General features: G+C 41.2%; 1 protein-coding gene across 4 annotated transcripts in view; it reads right to left on the minus strand.

The window, feature by feature from the left end:
• The window catches only part of KLHL31 (kelch like family member 31), a 133971-nt gene that overhangs the window by 21851 nt on the left and 89437 nt on the right, over positions 1 to 22683 (minus strand). For 3 of the 4 annotated variants that reach the window (XM_073905103.1, XM_073905105.1, XM_025890818.2), the window contains one exon: positions 4957 to 5022. In XM_073905103.1, coding sequence (XP_073761204.1) covers positions 4957 to 5022 — 66 coding nt within the window. Of the gene's footprint in view, positions 1 to 4907; positions 5023 to 22683 lie in introns of all 4 variants that reach the window. The other variant, XM_073905106.1, reaches the window with a different exon arrangement.

A 22683-nucleotide genomic window follows, 5' to 3' on the forward strand; every position in this document is an offset into this window, starting at 1 on the left:
TATATATATATATATATATATATATATATACAGTTGACTCTTGAACAGCACAAGTTTGAACTGCGTGGGTCCACAATAAGTATATTGGAGATTTTTTGGGAGATTTGTAATAATTTGAAAACAGAGATGAACTATGTAGTCTAGAAATACTGAAAAATTAAGGAAAAGTTTGGTCTGTCATGAATGCATAAAATGTACATAGATACTAGTCTATTTTATCATTTACTACCATAAGATATACACAAATCTATTATAAAAAGTTAGATTTTGTCAAAACTTAGGCATACAAACACAGACCATGCATGGCACCATTTATAGTTGAGAGAAATGTGAACAAATGTAAAGATACAGTATTGAGGTCATAACTGCATAAAAGTAACGGTAGTCCATACTATACTACATAAGAATTTTGTAGCCACCTCCTGTTGCTATTGCAGTGAGCTCAAGTGTTTCAAGTATTCTCTTAACATGCTGTGTGACCCTAATCATCTTTGCATAAAGAGTCTGTCTCCCCAGTAAATTGTGTATGGCAGTAGTTCAGTTTTTGGGGAGTCAAAAGTTATATGCAGATTTTTGATTATGTAGGAGGTTGGCGCCCCAAACCCCTGTGTTGTTCAAGGGTTAGCTGTTTATTATGGATATACCATTTTATTCTTTAAATGCTATTTTAAATAATGTCAATGAATTTAATTAATTTGATTTTAATATCATTAATTAATTTTTTAAGAAGATTGTATTTTACAGTAATTTTTACGCTCAGTGTGGGACTTGAACCCACAACCCTGAGATCAAGAGTCACATGCTCTACCTACTGAGTCAGCCAGGTGCTCCTATTAACACTTTAAATAATATTTTAATATACACATTTTTAAAATAAGAGAGGGCTTTTAGAGCCCTCAAAATCACTTTGTAGAGGTAACTGGCTTCTTTGGCTCTAGGGGAGGAGCAGGGAGAGAAACAGTCAGGAGACCATTTAAGAGACCACTGAAATCAGAGCCTACATTCAACTTCCTAGTGGCCATATTTTCCCAGAGATGCTCGCAAATTCAATCTTTCTTTACTAGAGCTGCCACTGCATCCTTTTCCTAGGTGTGCACCTTGGAGGTGAGGCTGTATATCCACCTGCCCAGGTGTTCTTAGTCTGTGCCCTGTTCTTCCAATGAGGACACCACAGACCCCTCAGAGAAGCCTGAGGATCAGTCACCGCTCTGAGGCTGGACAAATCTAGAGTGTAACCTAGACATTAAGTAATAAATTTTGAAAGCATTCCATTCTTATTGATTCAATTATATATTAATTCAGAGTTGGATGAGGGTTTTAGTTATTATTTTTTTAAAGCTTTTTTCTTTTCCTTTTTTTTAAACTGAGTGAGTGTCTTGTGGCCAGCTGCTCAGGGATTCTCCGGGCTTGGTAGCAGGGCAATCACCATGGCTACCATTGCCAGGGCAGGGCTTTGACTGGGGTCATGGTCTGCGTGGTAAGGAGCACACAGCCTTGCTGAGGTGCCCATGGCTGGGAGAGTTTCAAGACTGTTTCTCTGTTTTTCTTAAAGTACAACAAGCTTGATTCTCCCCACCCATCCAGCTCCAGTGAGCTGCAGGGCAGGGGAGCCCTCCCACCGGGGGATCAAAGAAAGGAAGAACTATACACACTCCCTGAGACAGCTACAACTTGCACTTTTCACACAGCCCCTACCATAGTAAGACTTGCTGGAGAGAAGACCAGCTCCAGCAGGGGAGGTTGTGTAATGGAACGAGCAGCTATTTAGAGGCACTGCAAATCCTTTCCCATCCCTTTCCTTTTTGAGTGAAAGAAAAGACTTTGCACAGGGTGCAGAGGGTTACAGAAGGCTCCCTATGCTTCTAAACTATCCCTTCATTCTATGCAGAAAACCCAGAGAATTCTCTTTCTCTGATCACAGACACCACAGCCTCCTTCCCTCTCTGCTCCATCCAGGATTACCCAGAGCAGCCTCGTGGGTTCCTGGAAGAGCTGCTCATTAGCAACTAGAGAGAAGGGTAACAGAGATGCACCTCCACACTCTCCTCCCATTGTCCACCACAGATCTTGGCTCTCGTGTCATTTCTATTACGATAGTGTCACCATACATTTGGCATCCAATAAACAGCTGGGCAGTCATGTGAGCCATCGCATTTTTCATCGCCTTTTGTATTTGCCAAATTTAAGTACATTAATAATTATTCCTAAATATAAATCACCAAGCATGAATCTATATTATGTATTAATTGTAAATTGTTACCCCATTCTATTTAAAATAATAATTATATTGATTTATTAATTGAAGAACTTACTGTGTGTGCTGAGCCCTGGGTTAAGTACTTTACGTGACTTTATTTTTTTTTTAATTTAAGCATCACTGAAATCTAAAAAGATGGTTATATTATGTTCATTTTACAAATGAAGAGATTAAGATTCAGAGAGTTTAAAAACATATCCAAGGTCACACAAGCGTGCAACACATAGTGGAGCAAAGACTCAAACCCAGATTGAGTCCTGACCCCCATGATCACCTCCCTTAAAGCCAGGGTAGGTTAAAATCTGTGGCACGTTAAAAAGTTAGCTGTTTCCAGCATGAGAAGATAGAGACTGAGTGACATAGACCTGAGGTTGTCAAATAAAAATTCGGATATAGAGAACATGAAATGGTTCTTTGTAACTCCAAACACTGAAATAAGAGAATTGCCTTTTCGAATGTAAAATAAATCTGAGGATGAACAGAACCTGTGGATTTCTTAATCCTGTTATGGGTAGTAAAGATAGAAAACTTTTGGGTAAGCCAAAAATAGAAGTAGGTTCAAGGAGATCCTGCATGAATTTGTTGATCAGAGCACAAAGCACTTCCTTTTAAGTGTTGGGTTGACTATGAAATTATCAATTTTTGTTTAAAAACAAATATTAATTCCATATGGTTCAACTTAGCTAGAGGCTTATGTCTGGCTTTTATCTATAAAGTATACAGAAACTATGCACAAAGTTAACTGTAATTCCATTCACCAAGACTGGATACAGGACACAAGGATCCAGTGCTAAAATTTTTGGTTTGGGTTTTGTTGAAATTTCAGGAAAATAGCTCTTTCTCTTCCTAGCCTTTTGTATGTTTATGTGTTGGGGGGTGGTTGGAAATGTAACTTTTCAGATTCATGTCTCTTTGGTTGTCACAGAACTGGAAATTGGGTTTTAGTGTTCTTTTTGCTCTAACCATCTAATAGACCTATGGCAAAACAACAATGCATTAGGAATTCAGTTTAAACATCTGTCAGATGAGGATATGTGTACCTTTCAGTTCTAAAACTTGACACAGTGTTAAGAATAAACAGCTGGCTTTTGCTGCCAGAATTGTCAAAGTCTGGTCCTGAATCTTTTCTCCTCTCAGTATGGTTTTTCAGAATCCTAGGATCAACTCTATCAGATACAGATACACCAACTGGGATGGGATTCTTCACCTGGAAGGCATGCAGCGGGGTCTGGGTTGCCAGAGTTAGCCAATAAAAATACAAGATGTCCAGTTAAATTTGAATTTCAGATCAACCATGAGTCATATTTTAGAATAAGTATATCTCCTGCAGTATTTTGGGACATACTTATACAAAAAGTGGTTTGTGCTTTATCTGAAATTCAAATGTAGTCTGGGTGTTCTGTATTTTATCTAGAAACCCTGCTTGGGTTTTAAGTGAGTCCATGAATTCCATGGAAATTTCTAGAATATTATGAAACATGTTATGCATGTGTGTTTATGTGTCTTCTTCTGTGGAGTGGGCCTAGAGTTTACACGAGGTTCTGAAAAAGACCCCTGACCCAAAATAGACCCAGAACCACTGGGCTGAAGACGGTGCAGACAAGAAATGGTGACGTAATTCTACTCTCTTTGAGGATCGGGCAAGTCCCTGTGAAAGAATTATCCTAGAGGGAAGCTCCTCTTGGCCTGACACAGCTCTCAGATGAAAACCTCCTACCACTGATTATAGAAAAGAATTGTCGCTTTATATTTAAGAATATTCTCTTTTCTCCTGCCTTCTCCTCCTGCCTCCTGGGAGAGCCCCTCCACAGGGCAAGCTGAAAAGCCATGAGTGCTCAAGTGTCACTATCATTCTCATGCCAGAATGAGCTGGGATCCCAGAATGTGTCCTTGCCAAAGGCGCAAATCAGCTGTGCCTTCCCCCTGTCCTGTCACATTCCAGTCACTGCATCTGTCCCAGCTCATCAGCACCAACTCCAGGAATAGAAACACTCCAGCTTCTGCTGCTTGCCATTTTAAGTTAAGTCCATTAAGGGGGGTTTTCCACTTCACCGTTTCACTTCTAACGTAAAACAGAGGTCAGGATAGCCATGGGTGCACATCAAGAACAAAAACTCATTTTATGGTTAAATAAAACATGTGTTCTTTTTATAGGGGGAGTTTCTATTTTGCCAATAGGAACATTTCTGGGAATTCGAGGAGTCTCTGATTTTTGTGCTACCAATTGAGTTGAAACTGATTGCATTTCATCTAAACATATCACGTACTAAATGTTTACATGGTTCCTATAAAAATGAAGATGGAATTCTAAACTTCAGAACAAAACCTGCGGATTTTACTTTGTCCCTCCTTTCTCTATAAAATGAAGGAAGAAAAACATGCATTAGGCTTTAGAGACGGAAACTTATTAATGGGCATGACAAAGTAATTTTACTTTCTAAAGGCATTCCTCTCATGCATTTCTATTACTATGACATTCTCCTGATCTCTGGCGTTCCTTACATTTCGAGAGAATGTGTGCTGGCTCCCAATTTCAGATCCAGAACATGACCAACGTGGCCCGGTTGTAGACTGCCTGTCAGCGACATAGCTCCACCACCACGAGCTCGCGGACACCTCCACCCTCTCCCACCCACACACCCATACACACCCTCAATTCTAGAAGACAGGGATTGGAGATCGTGGCCCCAGCTCCTTACCCTCCTGTGTGGCGTCTGGACGTGTGATGATGAGTTTTCAGCAGCAGGCTCCTCTTGGGAAGCAATCTGTGGAGAGAGAGGGAGAGGGACAAGGAAAATGTGGTGGGGAGCCACCAGCAGCCACCTGATGAGTCCCAGCAGCAGCACTTTCTGAAGCGACCCTGGGCGGTCCCAACTGGATGAGGCAGCACAGCCCACACTCCCCCAGCCAGCCTGCCTCGGAGCGGGCGCTGCAGTCCCCTCTCCCTCTTTGGCCTTCAACTCTAGGCCTCCTGGGGCAGAGGCGGGGCTCTGGTTGGTGGAGAGGGGTTGGGTTTCTTGACCTGCTCAGTTGTCTAAAGAAAAAAAAAAAGTCAAGAGTCAGTCACCCGGGGTGGGAGGAAAGAAAATTAATTAGGTGGGAGTTGAATTGCTGGAAGCAGGGATTTCAGGGTACATACTTGGTAAGAAGAAGGGAAGTTTGTGAATAAAAAATGAGCTTCTAGAAAGGTAAATCGCCTGGTCACCTCAGGTCCTCTGAAAAGATAGAGTTTATAAATAGGCTGTTCTTTAGAAGAGGAGCGCATGTTTAGGAGGACAAGGTGCTTTCTTTGATACCTCACATGTGGCATCAACATGATTAGGGTCATGGTATTGTTTCACAGACTCAGGTTTGCGACCAGTCCTTGACTCTCCAGTGATCCATAGAGAGGTCTGAGGCTAACACACACTCTAGCACACACGCAGGTGTAGAAATATCTACTTTGGCAACACTCCATGTGGAAAACAAACAAAAAAATCAAAGGATTACAACTGACTACAAGTTTTTAATAGATGCCAAGGGTGTGAAATGGCTGCTAAGAGTTAAAAGTGATATTAGACTGCAATAATGGAAAAATAGATCATGGAAAATTAATGTTGTGATTATTCTTCATTAGTCGGATGCAAAGGCATCGCTTTGCCCGTTGGCACACTGGGAAGTTATTTTGCATCCTGAAGGAGGTGGTTGGAATGAAGAGAACTTCAGAAGCTGTGAATATTGGGACTATCTGAAGAAAATACCAAAAGAGGACTCAGGATGGATGAAACTCCTGTGGCAAGTGTATTGGGGGTTGTTGTGCAACAAGGGGATTCAGTGAACATTCTTATAGCCTATCATGGCAGAAATTGGGCCCGATGGGTGGAAATTCCAGGGAAATATTAAAAATAGGGAAAGAAAACTCTGATAGCAACTGGCTTCTAATGATAAAAATGGGTCCTAATGATGAAAAGGAGCCAGTTCCTTATGAGTGGAAGAGGGGAAGATAAAAGAAGCCAGACTGGGTGATGTAGGGACTCTCGTTCTGGCTGGGCACCTGCATTGGATCATCCCTGATATCTTTCCAACTCTAAGACTCTATGATTCCATATGTATTGGCTTCTAGTCCTTCCACACCTCTCAGCTCGCTGGTTAGCATCTTAGTTACCACTTAGGCTTAAATTCCATTCAGCTTTTTAGCAGGGAAAACTATTTTGATTTTTTTAAAAAAATTCTTTGTTTTCACCCATAGGTCTCCAGCTTCAAATGTGTCAGAAGTCAAAGAAGTTCTTTATTGTATGGTTTACACAAAGCTAACAGAGGACCACTCCCAAGTGATCCTTCATGTTTCTGCCTCCTTGATTCCAGTCAAGGACCAAGGCATTTGACTCTCTTCTTAGTAGTATGATAAAAATCAGCTTTAGATCAGTATTTATGATAATGATTATATGATTATGGAAAGGCCCTTCAAGAAGTAAACAGAAAGTACCTGGGAACCTCGTTAAAAATCAATTTTGATGAGGTAGGTCTGGGGTGGGGCCCGAGATTTGTTTTTCTAACAAGCTCCCAGGTAGTGCTGATATTGCTGGTCTACAGACCACACTTGGAGTAGCAAGGATTTAGAATGCTTTGGCTACCTAACACCTGAAGGAAAAGGATTTGTTAAAAAGGCAATAAAAGCCATTCTATCAGAACATATTCAATGTTCTAATACCAAATCTACAAGTCCACCAGGAAGAAGTCTAAAACCTTTATTTCTTTGCCTTGTTAAAATGGAACAGCCCTCCTTCTAAACCCAGCCCCTGCACTGGTACTTTGGGTTACAGATATAACCACCTGTTCAGGAACCTTGCTGTATCAGTTCATCTTACTCTCCTCTAACCCACCCCCCCGCCCCAGCCACCTCCCCGTCTCTGCTGGCCAATTTCCACCTCTGTTTAATGGCACACAAACTCTTCTATTTAAAACAAGTGCAACAAAACAAAGCTTTTAATTTAGTCCATCTTCTCCTCCAGATGAGGCCATATTTCTCTCCACTTCTTCAAAGGCAAACTTTTCAGATGTATTGTGCATATTTATATCTGTAGCCTCTATCATGTTGCTTCCCATTTTCTCCTCAAATCAATCCAACCAAGCTCCCCTGTTTGCCCTTCTATGGAAGTGCTTGTGCCAAAGTCATAAATAACCCTGAGTCACCTCGTTTTTTTGGACATTTGCCAGTGCCTGACCTTTCTGAATTACTTCACACAGTTGACCAATCACTTTGACTAAAAATTCTCTTTTCCTATTGGTTTTGACTTTTCTCCAGTTGCTCTGGTCATTTCTTCTCATTCTCCTTTCCTAGAAAAAGATCTTCTATGCAACTCTTGCAGGTTAAAGGACTTGAGAGCCATCCTAGACTCTCTTCACTTCTCAAAGCTGCATTTGGCAGATGAGCTCATACATCCTTAGATATTCCACAGGGTCCTTAAAATTCATTATTGCCAAGACTCAAGTCATCTTTTCCCTCAAAGTATGCTCTTTCTACAATATTCCCTTTGGTAGTATATAAGCCATTACTCATCTAGTTCCTTAAAGGGTGGACTTGGGATCATCATTTGCCTCATCCTCTCCACCCTGCACCTCTGTCTCCTCATCTCATTATTCACCATGTCCTGTTATTATATATCTGTAATATTTTACCTCCTGCTACCATTCTGGTCCCAGCTATTACTACCTCTCACCTGGACCATTGTGAAATCCCCCAAAATGGCCGTCCTATGTCCACTCTTGCTTCTTTCCAATCCATCTTTCACGCAATGTAGCCAGAGTGGTATTTTCAGATTTCATCATGTAACTTCCCTGCAGAAAATTCAATAGCTTTCCATTTCCTCAGGATAGAGTCCCAGATCCTTTTCTGGCTTACAGTGCCTTTCAGCCACCTGATCCCTGATTTCCTCTATGATATCTTCATAGTCTAGCAAAACCAGCCCTCTTTAAGTGCCTCAAATATACCACATCTCTCTCCTGCCTTAAGGTCATCGTACTTGCTCCCAAGATGCTGTCTATTTCCCCTTCCACTTCACAGTTCAACAACCCCTCATTGGACTATCAGTGCCATAAATGACAAAAGCTAGCACATACTTATTCTGTACTAGGTACCTGTGGTAGGTAGCATCTAAGATGACCCCTAAATGATCTCTGTCCCCTGGGATTCATAGCATTAAATAATCTCTTAACGTTCAGCAACTTAATTCTAAACAATAGAATACCTTAACATCAGGGGGATATGATTTCTATGACTAGATTACAAAAGATTCTGACTTCCACCTTAAGGGCAGACTTTCTCCCTTGCTGGCTTTAATGAAGCCCAGTGTCACACCTGAAATACTCAGGCAAGGAACAGCCAGCTAGGAAATGAGGCCCTTTGTCCAACATTCCCCAAAGATGTGGGATCCTGCCAACCATCCCTGCATGAACTTGCAAAGTGGATCCTTCCTCAGTTGAGCCTTCAGATGAGACGTCAACCCTTGTGAACATCCTGGATAAGCACAGACAGGTGGGTAAACACAGTGTGCCACCCCTGGTCAAAGCCATCGGCTTGGAGATCAAATGTTGTATGTTGGCCAAAGCTCAAGAGAGTGCTTCAGTTAAAATTGGGGAGGGTGAAACTACTAAGGACTAGCTTTGCCCCCCTGTCACCCTTCTTTCTGGCACCAGGGATCCCCAATGTGCACTAATGTTGTATTTTGAACATGTCAAAATCTGTCCATTCGAATGTGTCATACATGGTGTTTGTGGCCTTGGCTGACATGAAGCTGTTCTGTGAGGTTTGTTTCTCAACTAATCAAACTGTGCAGTACTTTGTGAAGTACTTTGATTTCATGAATGAGAGACTCTAGTTAAGCTCTGCTTGGATCTCTGACCTACTGAAACTGTGAGATAATAAATGTATATTGTTTTAAACTACTAATTTAGGCAACAATAGGTAACTGATACAGTACCCTTCATGTGCTTTTCCTTACAAACTAAGATAGTCCTCACACTATTTTTATCAGATAGGATTCATGTTTTGTAGATAAGAAAACTGAAGAACTTTTAACTTATCCTAGGGCACATGCTGGTAAGGGATGGAACCAAAATTTGGACCCACATTGTCAGGCTCCATGATCTGTGCTTTTAACCACTTCATTTTGCATGAAGCAGTGACTGTAACTGATTTGTTTATAACTAAGTCCCAATCAACAACACAGGGTTTGACATGTACTAGTGATCAACAGTTGGTTAATTCATTACTTAATTTAGAAAATTGTTAAATGGGTGATGAATAAATTTTGTTTTTGTTCATGCAAAGGAATTTTATAAGAGTATTTTCAGTATAAGTGTGCCTTTTTTGTCTCAAAGATTTTTTTTTTCATTTTGTGGTATGCATGAATAGAATAGGCTACATGCTAACTGACTGAAAATTACAGGTGCATACCGACAGCATTTTTCACAGGACTAGAACAAACAATCCTAAAATTTGTATGGAACCACAAAAGACCCTGAACAGCCAAAGCAATCTTGAAAAAGAAAAAAAAAGCTAGAAGGATCTGAATCCCAGATTTCAAGTTATACTACAAAGCTGTAGTAATCAAAACAGTGTGGTACTGGTGCAAAAATAGATGCATAAATCAATGGAACAGAATATAAAGCCCAGAAAGAAACCCACGATTATGTGCTCAATTACTCTTCAATAAAGGAGGAAAGAATATACAATGGGAAAAAGGCAGTCTCTTCAACAAATGGTGTTGGGAAAATCGGACAGCCACATGGCAAAACGATGGAACTGGACCACTTTCTTACAGCATACAAAAAATAAACTCACAATGGATTAAAGATCTAAATGTGAGACCTAAAACCATAAAAATCTTAACCAACTGAGCCACCCAGGCACCCTAACCATAAAAATCTTAGTAGGGAGCACAGGCAGCAATTTATCTGACATCGACCATGTCGACTTCCAGGTATGTCTCCTGAGGCAAGGAAGATAAAAGCAAAAATAAACTATGGGGACTACATCAAAATAAAAAGCTTCTGCACAGCACAGGAAACATACAACAAAACTAAAAGGCACTGAATGGGAGAAGATGTTTGCAAATGACATATCCAATAAAGCGTTAGTATCCAAAATATATAAAGAACTGATATAACTCAACACCCAAAAAACAAATAATCCCATTAAAAGTGGGCAGAAGATATGAAAAGACATTTCTTCAAAGAAGACACGTGAAAAGACGCTCAACATCACCCATCATCAGGGAAATGCAAATCAAAACCACACTGAGATATCACCTCATCCCTGTTAGAGTGGCTAAAATAAAAACACAAGAAACAACAGGTGCTGGTGAAGATGTGGAGAAAAAGGAACCCTCGTGCACTGTTGGTGGGAATGCAAACTGGTGCAGCCACTGTGGAATCAGTATGGAGTCTCCTCAAAAAGTTAAAAATAGAATAATTGTATGATCCAGCAATGTCACTACTGAGTATTTACCTAAAGAATACAAAAACACTAAGTCAAAGGGATACATGTATCCCTATGTTTATTGCAGCATTATCTATAATAACCAAATTATGGAAGCAGCTCAAGTGTGCATTGATAGATAAATGGATAAAGAAGAGGTGGTGTAGGTGTGTATATATATACAATTACACACACACACACACACACACACATACATAGTGGAATATTATTTAACCATAAAAAGAATGAAATCCTTCGCTTTGCAAACAACATGGATTGATCTAGAGAGTATAATGCTAAGTGAAGGGGCACCTGGGTGGCTCAGCTGTTAAACGTTTGCCTTCGGCTCAGGTCATGACCCCAGGGTCCTGGGATCGAGCCTCGCATCAGGCTCCCTGCTCCGTGGGAAGCCTGCTTCTCCTTCTCCCACTCCCCTGCTTGTGTTCCCTCTCTTGCTGTCTCTCTCCCTCTGTCAAAATAAATAAGTAAAATCTTTAAAAAAAAATATGCTAAGTGAAATAAGCCAGTCAAGAGAAAGAAAAATACCAAATTATTTCATTCATGTGTGGAATTTAAGAAATTAAAAAAAAAATGAAAGGGGGAGAAAAAAGAGACAAACCAAAAAAAACCAAAACAAAACAAACCCAACAACAATAAAAAACAAAAACCCAATCTCTTAACTATGGAGTACAAACAGATGATTACCAGTTGGGTGGGGGAATGGGTAAAATAGGTGAAGGGGATTAAGAATACACTTACCATGATGATGAGACTAAGTAATATATGGAATTGCTGAATCACTATACTGTACACCTGAAGCTAATACACTGTATGTTAACTATACTGGAATTAAAATGAAATTTAAAAAAATTGTAAGTGTATTTCAGGGTACAAATCAGTGTAATATAAGCATTATGTAAGTCACTAATGTAACTTCAAATTTTCTAGGAGTTGCATTAGAAAATGGAAAAAGGGAACAGGTGAAATGAATTTTAATAATATATTTTACTGAACTCAATATATCTATAATATAGTTTCAACAGACAATTGATATAAAATTATGAGGTATTTTATATTCTAAATAAGTACTAAGTCTTTAAAATCTGGTTTGCCTTTTATACTTTTGCTACATTGCAAGTGCTGAAATTTGGATTTGCCCTCTTTCAAATGCCCAGTAGTTAGTATTAGACACTGTGAATATACGGACAATGCAGGTGTATGGTTAGTGCAGGTGTAAAGAAAACTTGGAAGGAAGACACAGCCTCTGGAAGTCAACAGAGTATCTCTTGTCCTTATAATTACTCCTTCTGTTACAATCCCAGGACGTGCTAGAAACTTCGAAATAAAAACTGAACTTTAGGGACAGAAGTTGTCTACAAGTTTTTCTTTAAATGGAACCTGAAAAAATAAGTCATGACATGTCATCTTAAACAGCAGCCTGAGAAGGGTTTGAGCACCTGCCTTGATTCTTCTAAAATTCAGGTTGCCTGAAATATGCAGTTTCATTTTGGGCAGAAGACAGGAACGTTTCAGAGAACAAAGCTGACAGTTTCTGTGTTCCTAGAAGGTAAGGATGGTGAACGTCGCCCTTCCTTTCGCAAAGGCTATTATAAGTCTTTGGTTGGCCAGAGAAAGGCCAGGAGACAAATAGGCAATGGAAAGTGCCGCGGACTTTTTACTTCCGGCTGCTGGACATCTGAACCCCTTTCGGATGGTTGTGAATTTACTTTCCCACTTTATGAGGTTGGGTGGGAAGCAGTCTGTCTCCACCATAGAAGCGAAAAAGCCGGATGCTTTTGTCCGGCTTCTTGTCGGCTACGGCAGGGATGGGCATACGTCATGGGTTTGACTGATCAGCTGCCTGCACCCCGCATCAGAAATTGGGAGCTAGCGATGCACAGAAGCAGGGCAGAGAGGTCGCTGTCTGGCCTTCTGGCCCGGGGGTGGCCCCAGTGAGCAGCATCCGCAACATCCGTTTGCAGTAGCAGCGCGGGTCTCGGGGCCCGTGGCGGCCTCTGCATCCGGACCCGGAGGTCTGGGGGCTTCGGGGGGTGGCTTCTACTGTTCTGTGGGGACAGCCGTGGTGTCCGGGGCTCTTCGCTCTGGCTCTGGCTGCAGAGTCTTTATTTGTTCGCGTCCTTTTTCTGGCCTCTTTGGAGGCCCAGCAGTGAGTCTGTGAGCTGCAAGGGAACCTTGCCGTAGATTTCTTTCCTCGATTACTCCGCGGACAGGCTTAGGAGCTCAGCTCCTCTGTATAATGAAATGAGGGGACCCGAGGGACAGAGATGGAAAGAGGGCGGCCTAGAAAACGGGGAAGCACGGAGATGGTGGGAGTCTTGAGGGAGACGGGCGGAGTTACAAGATGGGAGCTGTCGTCTTGGCGGGGGAGCGGTGAGCCAGTGAGGATGGAGCCATTTCTCATGGCAGGGTGGCCGAGGGACCAGTACCAACAAAGGTGCCTAACGATCCATGTTCAGCAGTTTGCATTTCTGCCCCGTAGATGCTCTCTATGGCACAAAAGTTTCAGTAAAGGCCGCTATATCTAATTATTCTGGGTGGGTGTTTTCAGTGGAAATCAATGAGAAGTCACCCAGGTTGGTGCAGAACAAAAATGACGGGACAGCTATGGAGATGAACTGTGAGGGACAGCTCAGCAGAGCAGTAACGTGGAGTCAGAGGCTTGGAGATGTCAGCTGACATCAAGGTCACACCCGTATTAATCTATTTGTCTTAACTAAGAAGGACTGGCTTAGGGATCGGTCACAGGGGACAACCAATAGTTTCTCATCTTTATTACGGGAGTAGTCATTTTTGAAAGAGGAGCTGTTAGTGACTCTCTAAAACAAATGGAAGGGCCAGAGCTAGGAGAGTCCATATGCCAAGAATTTTCAGACAGTGGACATAAAGCGTTGTCTTTTCAAGGTGACACAAAGGGGTCTAGTTCATTATTTTAAACAGATAGGTTTTAAGCAGGCAACATTGACTAGGTAAGACCAGCACAGAGGTGTTCAAAGGTCCCATTAAAGTCTTACTTTTAAAAATAAACATGAGGTCAGTCAATGAAGTAAAAACTTTCATGGAAACTGCAGCGAATTCGTGATTTTATACAGCCTATTTCAACAGCATCCACGGATGCCAATTGTGCATGGACTGTGCTTAGTGTAGTTAAGAGGTTCTTGACGTAAGAGGACACTCACAAGCCACATGCTCTGTTACGACATTTTAAAGGTGGCAGTACCGTTTTGGTACAAAGACACACTTGTAAAGGAGAAAACATATGCACTGCAAGCACTTCTAAAAGTCTGACAGTTTTCAAAACACACAGCCCGCTTCTCCAGTGATTGTAAGCCTACAGTCACTGAGGGTTGCTTTTAAATAACAAATAATAAAAACAATCTACATATGAAAGCTGAGGACTGACACTCATTTGGTGTGGCACTATTACAGAGTCAACCCATCTTAAAATGTAGAAGCCTCTTATTCAGGAACTTGCTTTCCTGGCCACAGTGTTCCTGTGGCCATGCTGAGTTAAAATGATATAACTTTCTTTATTAACAAGTGTCGAATGGCGTTTCCCTATCAATTACCTTCTTCTTGTAGATTCCTTCCCTGACCTGTCCACCTCCCATCTCCTACCCACCTCCAGGCTGTGTTAGGTGACTCCTTCCACGTCTCTGTGATGCCATGGATATAGCTGTCTCTCGTGGCACTTACCACATTATAATAATGTGGTTTTCTCCTCCCTGACCTGGGACATGTTGGGGGACAAGGTCCTTGTGGTGTCTTGTCTTTTTTTTTTTTTTTTTTAATATCCATACCCAGTACGATGCCTGGTACCTGGTCAGCACTCGAGAAAGTCTGTCACTCTAGGAATGACCCATTTGCTTGCATTAATGACCCACTAACTCTGGAATTAAACAAGATTTAAACAAGATTAGACAAGATGCCAAAGATTAATTTCTCATTAGTTGCATTGTCAAATTACCTTCAAAAGGTAATTAAAAGACGGAAAGTGCCTTTCACTCTGTGCCCTCTCTCCTTCTGCCCTGCTCTCCTTTTCCACCCACCCAGCTCTTCCATTAAAATGCTTCTTCTCTGCCTCACCATGATCAAAAGCTCTATCATTATGCAAGATTTAAAGAAGCTGAAAGGAGAGATGTGATGTTGTTTTGGTAAAGTTTCATCAGTCATTTTCATTCCTGTCCCCACCCCCCTTTTAAAGAAGACCAGCAATCATAAAATCTTGAAACCATAGTGACTTGTGTTTATGCAAGTTGGGATTGATTATACGTTGTCTTAAAACAGCTTTAAATTATAAAAGCTATTTCTGAACTGAAGAATTTATTAAAATTATCTTCTGAAAGCTTGATGGCGACGCAATGACTCCATGCTATGTGGAAAACAGCTGGAAAGAATAAGATGATCGAAACCCAGACAGTATACGTTCCTTATTCTTTCCCCATAGGAGGTCCCTTCACATTCTCACTCAATGCATTTTCATTCTCTTGTCACATATTTCAGTCAAGTCGGTTCCCAGGCAGTCAAGAAGGCATGCAAAATAAGATGTGGCCAATTGGTTGGGATGGAGGCCAACTGTTGAAAACATGGCACAGGAATTCCCAAATCCTCAGTTTTAAATCAATGAGGGTGGGGGCACTCATTTCTGAACATCACTGTGAGGACTTAAGACAATTGTCCTATGGACCAAATTTGGCCTGCCCAAGTGTTTTGTTTGGCCTTTACAGTATTTTTATTTTTTTGTTTTATTGAGCTAATATTTTTGAATAGAGGGGTGTCCACAGAACAATATATTGTTCCATAGAACAATTTCCATAAAAGGCGGTTTCATGAGCAATCATACAACCTGGCAGTACTGGGCCCGTGCATGTACGTGGGGAGAGTAGCTGATGCTCTGTGGTGACTGCACCTGTGAGTGTCAGTTCCACTGCCCACATGTGGGTTGTCCAGCACCTATCCCAGCTGGTTTTCTCATTTCTTCCTAGTCACTGTGGGCAATTCAGTTTGCCACAAAGAGCTTCATATCATGGCCCATTTTCTAATTGTCAAACCGTTTACGTTTTTACAGTGACAGGGAATTCTCCACTGCACCAAGAAGATCTGCTTGCCTCCCCCTCGCCTAGAATTAGTTCCCTTTATTTGTGTAAAACCCAGAGTATGTTCTGTAGAACATTCATTCCATGGGATGTTAAAATTGGTGTTACAGGGCGCCTGGATGGCTCCGTCAGTTAAGTGTCTGCTGTTCGGCTCAGGTCATGATCTCAGGGTTCTGGGATGGAGCCCAGCCTGAAGGGCTCTCTGCTCAATGGGAAGTCTGCTTCTCCCTCTCCCTCTGCCCCTCCCCCCACTCACGCTCATTCTCTCTCTCTCTCTCTCTAAGAATAAATAAAATCTTTAAAAAAATTGGTGTTACATAAAAGAAAAATTTCAGTAGTCAGGTATTTATCCATTTATCAGCAAAGATAAATTACTACTTTTTTTTTTTTTTTTTTTAGTGAAGGACTTAGAGCCTTTAAAACATTATTGTGCATTATTGGTCTCTACCAGGAGGATAAACATGTAGCCTTTCTTCATATATATTTGACCATAGAACCTATTTTCTCGGGACTACCCTTGGAAAATGCATACAGGGATTCTTAAGGATTTCTAAGTTTTATTATGTTGTCTTCTACTGTTTCTGAAAAGTCAGTCAGAAATAAGATACAGCAACTTGCTCCAGAACACAGAAACTGTGGCTGTGATGAAATGAGCTGGAATCCCAGAATCCTGCCATCAGTAGGCAGAAGGATGCATATGGAGTGTGCACACTGATCACTAAGTTTAGGGATAAATAGACTTAGCTAAATCCACAGTAGTGAGAGAGGACAGTGAGACCACCTTGATAAAGGAACACCGATGCTAATGTAGAATCAATGATAGCAAAATACATAATAACAATAAAAATGGGAGGTGGTAAGGAGATTAAGGAGGTAATTAATGGGGGCTTAGCCTTATTTTCGTAAAAAGTGAAAGCACTTCTTCCTTTGATGTTCACATTTTACATAAGACTATAATATATGTAATATATGTTACAAGCATATTCATTACAAAAGCAAGCCATACAATGGTTATGGTCTCATTTTTACCTCCTGTCAAAATTAAGTCCTAGTGAAGGAGAAATTAAAGAGAACAAAACAAAATTTCCCATTGTCATCATTAAATTATCATTATTAAAGACAGGCAGTCTCGTTAGTAAGTCTCCTTTTGTACTCAGAATTTAATGTTAGCTAAAATATGGAGATTCATGTTTTGGGGCCATCTCAAAAGAATAATAGCATTGTCATCACCACTATTAGGTTAAGAGTGCAGTAGAAGAAAGGCAGAGAAAATTGGAAGCTCAAAAGTCATTCATTCATTCTTTCAACAACAAATTGTTGCATCATGTCTTACTCTGGATTTCCCTGAAAGCAGAGCCTGAGACAAGAGGTGTATTTGGGAAGTGATCCCAGGGAGGAGTGAGACCAGGAGACTGAAAAAGGACAGAGGGGAAGACAGCAGCACAAGGATGCATTAAAAAGTTGGCTAGCACTGTGAGCTGCTAGGCCCCAACACCCTGAACCTCTTGAAAAGCTTCCTGCTCAGTGGGGAGCCTGCTTCTCCCTCTGCCTGCCGCTCCACCTGCCCGTGCTCTCTCCCTCTCTCTCTGTCTCAAATAAATAAATAAAATCTTTAAACATAATAATAATAATTCCCACCAAACAATGAACTACAACCATAACAGCCGCTGTGAACAAGAGAAGTTCACCAGATCTCGAGAGGCATAACAGGGGTTCTGGTAAAGTCAGTTGAGTCAGGGAAGGTTGAATGCTTTCTTCATAGAAATGATATTTAATCAGAGACCTGAAGGATGATGAGCTACTAAATAAGCATTAATCGGCTATTATAGCTCAGATGCTTGGAATACCCTGTAAATGATTACTTTTATTTTTCTCAAATCGCTCACAGTCCAATTGTGGACACAAATGATGATTACAAGCTAACTAGAATTAAGTAAAATGGAAACAGGGAATCAGCCTGAGGAAGCTAGTGATGTTTTGTCACAGGAGATAACGTTTGGCATGGTCTGGAAGGATTTGGAGGTATCTTCCAAGTGAATCAGATAAGGACTCCATTAGAGTGTGTTTCTCCAATGGGTGCAGGAGATTGCAATGCAGTCCAGGAAATTCCTTAAAGAGAATTTCAAGTTTAGCTTTTACTTTTAGGATAATCTTTTTAAAGTTAGTTAAGCAAACCTGCATTTTCTGTGTGGCCCATCTTACCACTGGACACTGCTGTACAACTTCAGAGCCTACATTTTCAAATGTGTTTGTTATCACAGGGTATCAAGAAGCAGTGTTAGAGTTATCTGTTGCCTTGCAGGAATTCAGGCCCAGTACGTCGAGAGAGATTCTAATTTTAAGATAAGAAAAAAAAATATTACCTCTTCACATGCACTATCCTAGTATCTAAACGTTGGAAACTAATTTCTTTTTCATCACAGCCCATGGTAACAAAGCAAAAACGACTCCTACTCGGCAGTGTCTTTGGCTGTCAGGGTCATTAACAAGACATCGTTATCCTCCTAATGGCCATGTAGTTTCACCTCCATCAGAAGGGCCTGAAGGAAATTTGCTTCTTGCAAATTCTTATGGATAAAGTTCTTGGAAAGCCATGACATTTCCCCCTCTTCTTAGTTGGGGGGTGGGGGGTGGGGGAAAATGTGCCTTGTTGCTTTGCCATCCAAGTGAGAAAGGCTTTGAGGGAGTCACTTGAGGAGCTTGATCTGTGTCCTCTGGAATTCAGTGGACTAGTGTCTGAACTCTGAGGATGACTGTTCAGGTTGTACACTGCACAACTATAGGGGGCGCCATCCACACAGATGACGATGTTTATAACCTGTACAAACGGTACTTGGAGACCCTGGGTGTCAAAGAGGCAAGCGCTTGTGGCTGGAACTGCAGTTATGTAATAATAACACAGGAAGCAAGTTGCACTTTCACCAACACTGGGACAAGGAGGTGAGAGATTTTCTGGTTGGTTGTGTGGGTTCACGTGAGGGAGCTGGCCTGGAGTCTTCTTAAGAAGGATCACCCAGGGGGCACCTGGATGGCTCAGTCATTAAGCGTCTGCCTTCGGCTCAGGTCATGATCCCAGGGTCCTGGGATGGAGCCCTACATCGGGCTCCCTATTCTGCGGGAAGCCTGCTTCTCCCTCTCCTACTCCCCCTGCTAGTGTTCCCTCTCTCGCTGTGTCCCTCTCTCTCTCTGTCAAATAAATAAATAGAATCTTAAAAAAAAAATAAATAAATAAATAAAAAGAAGGACCACCCCCAAAAAAAAGCCTTCTGGAGAGTTCCTCAAACCAGCAGCCTGAGGGTTGAGTGTTGGCAGTGAGAGTAGACAGGTAGAGGAGTTACTGCTTTCATCATGCAGTTTTCAGTGGGGAGTCTCAACGGGGAAAATACGTCATGAGAGAGTCAGGCCTGCACACACAAGACCAATGAGCAGCAATGCCAGATTGCAGAGGCACCGTCCATGGAAGACTGTGCCCTTTGTCTAACCCTGCATGCCCTGGGCCCAACCCTGGAGGGGATGGAAAGGCAGCTAGTAAGCGGAGGCACTGAAGGAGGAAGGACATCCACCTGCCCTAATAATGGCCCCGTGCTCCTGATGCCCAAGACCCCAAGTTTCTTGGCCTAAATCAAGCCTTAGGGAGGGGAAGAGAAAAAAATTAGGAATTTTATGATTATACTAAACTGATTATTTTAATTACTAAAACAAGGCTTTCCTTAAGACCAAAGGTGACCTGAGGACATTTCACCCAGAGTGACTGGGAGAGCTGCCTGAGACTTGAGACAAGGACAGGGAGAGAATCAGGACACTCGGTGGGTACAAAGGACAGGCTGTGGCAGAGGCAGTTTCTCTTTGGGCCCTGCTGAATGCCAAGCCCTCCGGGACCAGACCCCCTGGGAAATCTTTCAGAGAGATGCCCATCCATACCGGAAACACATTATTTTAACTTGAAACGTATAAATAAATACTCATCCCCAATCTTTTGACCTAGAACCAAGGCCTCTGTGTGAGCACAGGTGGATGGATCTTTCTTAAACTCACCCACAAAACATCAACTGTGAAATCGGTTTTGGCTTCCTTATATTGGACTGAAAATTTCACAAACCTTGCCAAGCAACCTGAATATAGCTATATGCATGTATATGATTTATTTTGTCTTCTATGGTCATCTCACCCGTACCCATTTTTAGAAACTTGCATTTATTGGGTCTTTTGAAAGCCTGCAATTTAGTGTTTCATAGAAACAATTTTCTTGTTTGGACTCCTATTTCATCGGTTTACGTAGTATTTAATTAAAGTATATAATTCAATAACAAGTGTTACTGGCATAAACAGGTTTGGGAACACACCCAGCTGCCTCTTGGTAAACACACAGTTAAACCTGCGGGAGCAGAAGCACATGGGTGTCCTGGAGAATAGCCACTAGCTCATGTATCCTGAACATTGGTCTGTATGTCTCATAGACAGAATGGAGAGCACAGGATTTTCTGGTGAGTTGTTAAGTGGAGGTTGGTTGGGTGAGCCGTCCACTTTGGAGGTGCAAAGTTGGAAGTCACCAGCACAGAAAGAGTTACCGTTTACTGAGTCCCTACTATGTGCCTGGTGGGACACTGGACCCTTTATACACACAAGCTCACTTAGCTTTCACAGATATTATTTTCCCCTATGTCACAGTTGAGGAAAGTGGAATTTACAGACGTTACGTAATGGACTGCGAGTCAGTAAATGAAATAGTCAGCATTTCTCAATCTAATGTGCAAATGAATTGCCTGGGGGATGTGACTGAAGAGGCATATTTTAATGGAGTAGGTCTGGGGTGGGGCCTGAGAGTCTGCATTTCTAACAAGTTCTCAGACCATGCTTTGGGTGTCTCAGTTCTAGCCCCTGAGATTCTGACTTATTTGTTCTGAGATAGAACTTAGGCATCACTATTTTCTAAAAAAAGCTCTTATAACTTCTGCAGTTTTGTAAGACTTCTAGAAAGACAACTCTTTCCTTGTTATTGTTATTCTTTAGTTTTCCTTCTTTTTAAAATAAATTTCTTCTCTACTTTTTTCCAGATGAATTTAGAATTCCCATGTCAGGTTCTAAAGCAAAGTCTAATTGAAATTTTTTGTTTTTACTGAAATTGTATTTTAATACACTAATGTGGATTTTTATAGTATTTTTATGGTATTTAGTGTTCCATGCAGAAACAAGATATGTCTCTCCATATATATATATTATATATATATAATATATACATATTATATATATTTAAAATATTTCTTCACAAACATAGATCTTGCACATTTCCTGTTAAATTTATTCCTGGGTGAACTCTCTCTCTCTGTATATAAAGTGACATCTCTTTCCAAATCATCATTCTAATTGATTACGACAATACAGGACAACTGCTGATTTAAATATATTTATCTCCTAAAAACAAATTAAAAAAATAAATGTTTATGTCCTAATTATCAATCTTACCAGGTTCATAAGGCCTAAAAATTTAATCAATTGTCTTTGGAGCTATAGAGCTTTGATTTTACCAGTTCATTTGTTCGTTTATTTTTTCAAATATTAAATTATTGAGTATGTGAGAGAAAAAATTAGAAATGTAGAAAAATTACCCCAACAACCAAGGGAAACTATTATCATTTTACTTGGATCAGTTTTCATTCTTTTTATATTTGCATAGCTTCTGTCACATAATTATAATCACATGGTTTAATTAACTGACGTACTTTTTAAAAGAGTAAGTGTGTTCAATATGCCAAAATCGTTTTGCTGGAAGTTTGTTTTATAAAGAACAACATGCTTCTCACTAATAGGCAGAAATGCAAATGTAACTTCTGCTTCTGAGATTATTGAGTTCAGTCCCTTCTTACGCTGCCAGCCCAGCTTGCTGGGATTTCTACCAGCCAATTATAGTTCAGCGTCATGGAGCCCTCTGTCCATCACACCACACATAGCTGCGGACCTCACCACACACTCAGCTGCTACGTTTCAGGCCACTGCCAGGTTCACTCTTGCTAGCGGTTTATAATTCCATTTGAAAAGCTGACTTGATCATGGCATAATCAAGATTTCCCAAGAATTTGTTCAAGAACCATTTTTTCACATGGCTTTCATTGACATAAACGTATATGGGGTTTGGGTATGGTTGGGTTGATTTGTTTCTTCTTCTGGATTACTTCAAATGTGATTTCCCTCAGCTCTCTGCTCATTCACCTTAACAGGGAGGGTTTCCTTGGCCTAATTTTATAAAATAGGAATCCCCACGCTTACCCCCCAGCCAGGTTTGTCCTTAACATACCCAGGGCTGGAGCAAGATCATGAAGGGAGGCCCGCACATCATATGTCGAAGTATTTTAAAGGCCCAGTAGGGCTTCACATAGACACATGTTACGCCCCCTCCCCCATCAGTCTGTCCTGGCTCTCTCCAAGCTCCCTCCCCAAAAGCCACTTTGACATTCCCTTGGGCCTGCAGGTGCACACACTTGATTTTTTTTCTTATGCAATGATTATGCATTTCTTGGACGTGTTACTTTTGTGGCTTAAAAAAAAAAAAAAAACAACCATACCTTTTTCCCATTATTTTATCTAGTTGATGGTTGCTGCTTGCAGTAGATCTTTCTAGCCACCTCCCAATACCTCCTTGTTCTTTTGTTCTACCTTTCCTTTTCCTTTTCCAGGTAAGGATTACCTTTTTCAAATTCTCGTGGCCATGGGACTAAGTTCTGGCTAACGAGATGGCAGCAGAAGTTGGAAGTGGGAGTTCTCAGAAGTCTCCTTCCTAGGGGCACCTGGGTGGCTCAGTTGGTTAAGGAGCCGACTTTTGGTTGTGGCTGAGGTCATGCTCTCAGGGTCATGAGATC

Source organism: Callorhinus ursinus, unplaced genomic scaffold (assembly GCF_003265705.2).
Source record: "Callorhinus ursinus isolate GAN/ISIS: 27379988/994484 unplaced genomic scaffold, GSC_fseal_2.0 scaffold22, whole genome shotgun sequence".
Classification (NCBI taxonomy): domain Eukaryota; kingdom Metazoa; phylum Chordata; class Mammalia; order Carnivora; family Otariidae; genus Callorhinus; species Callorhinus ursinus.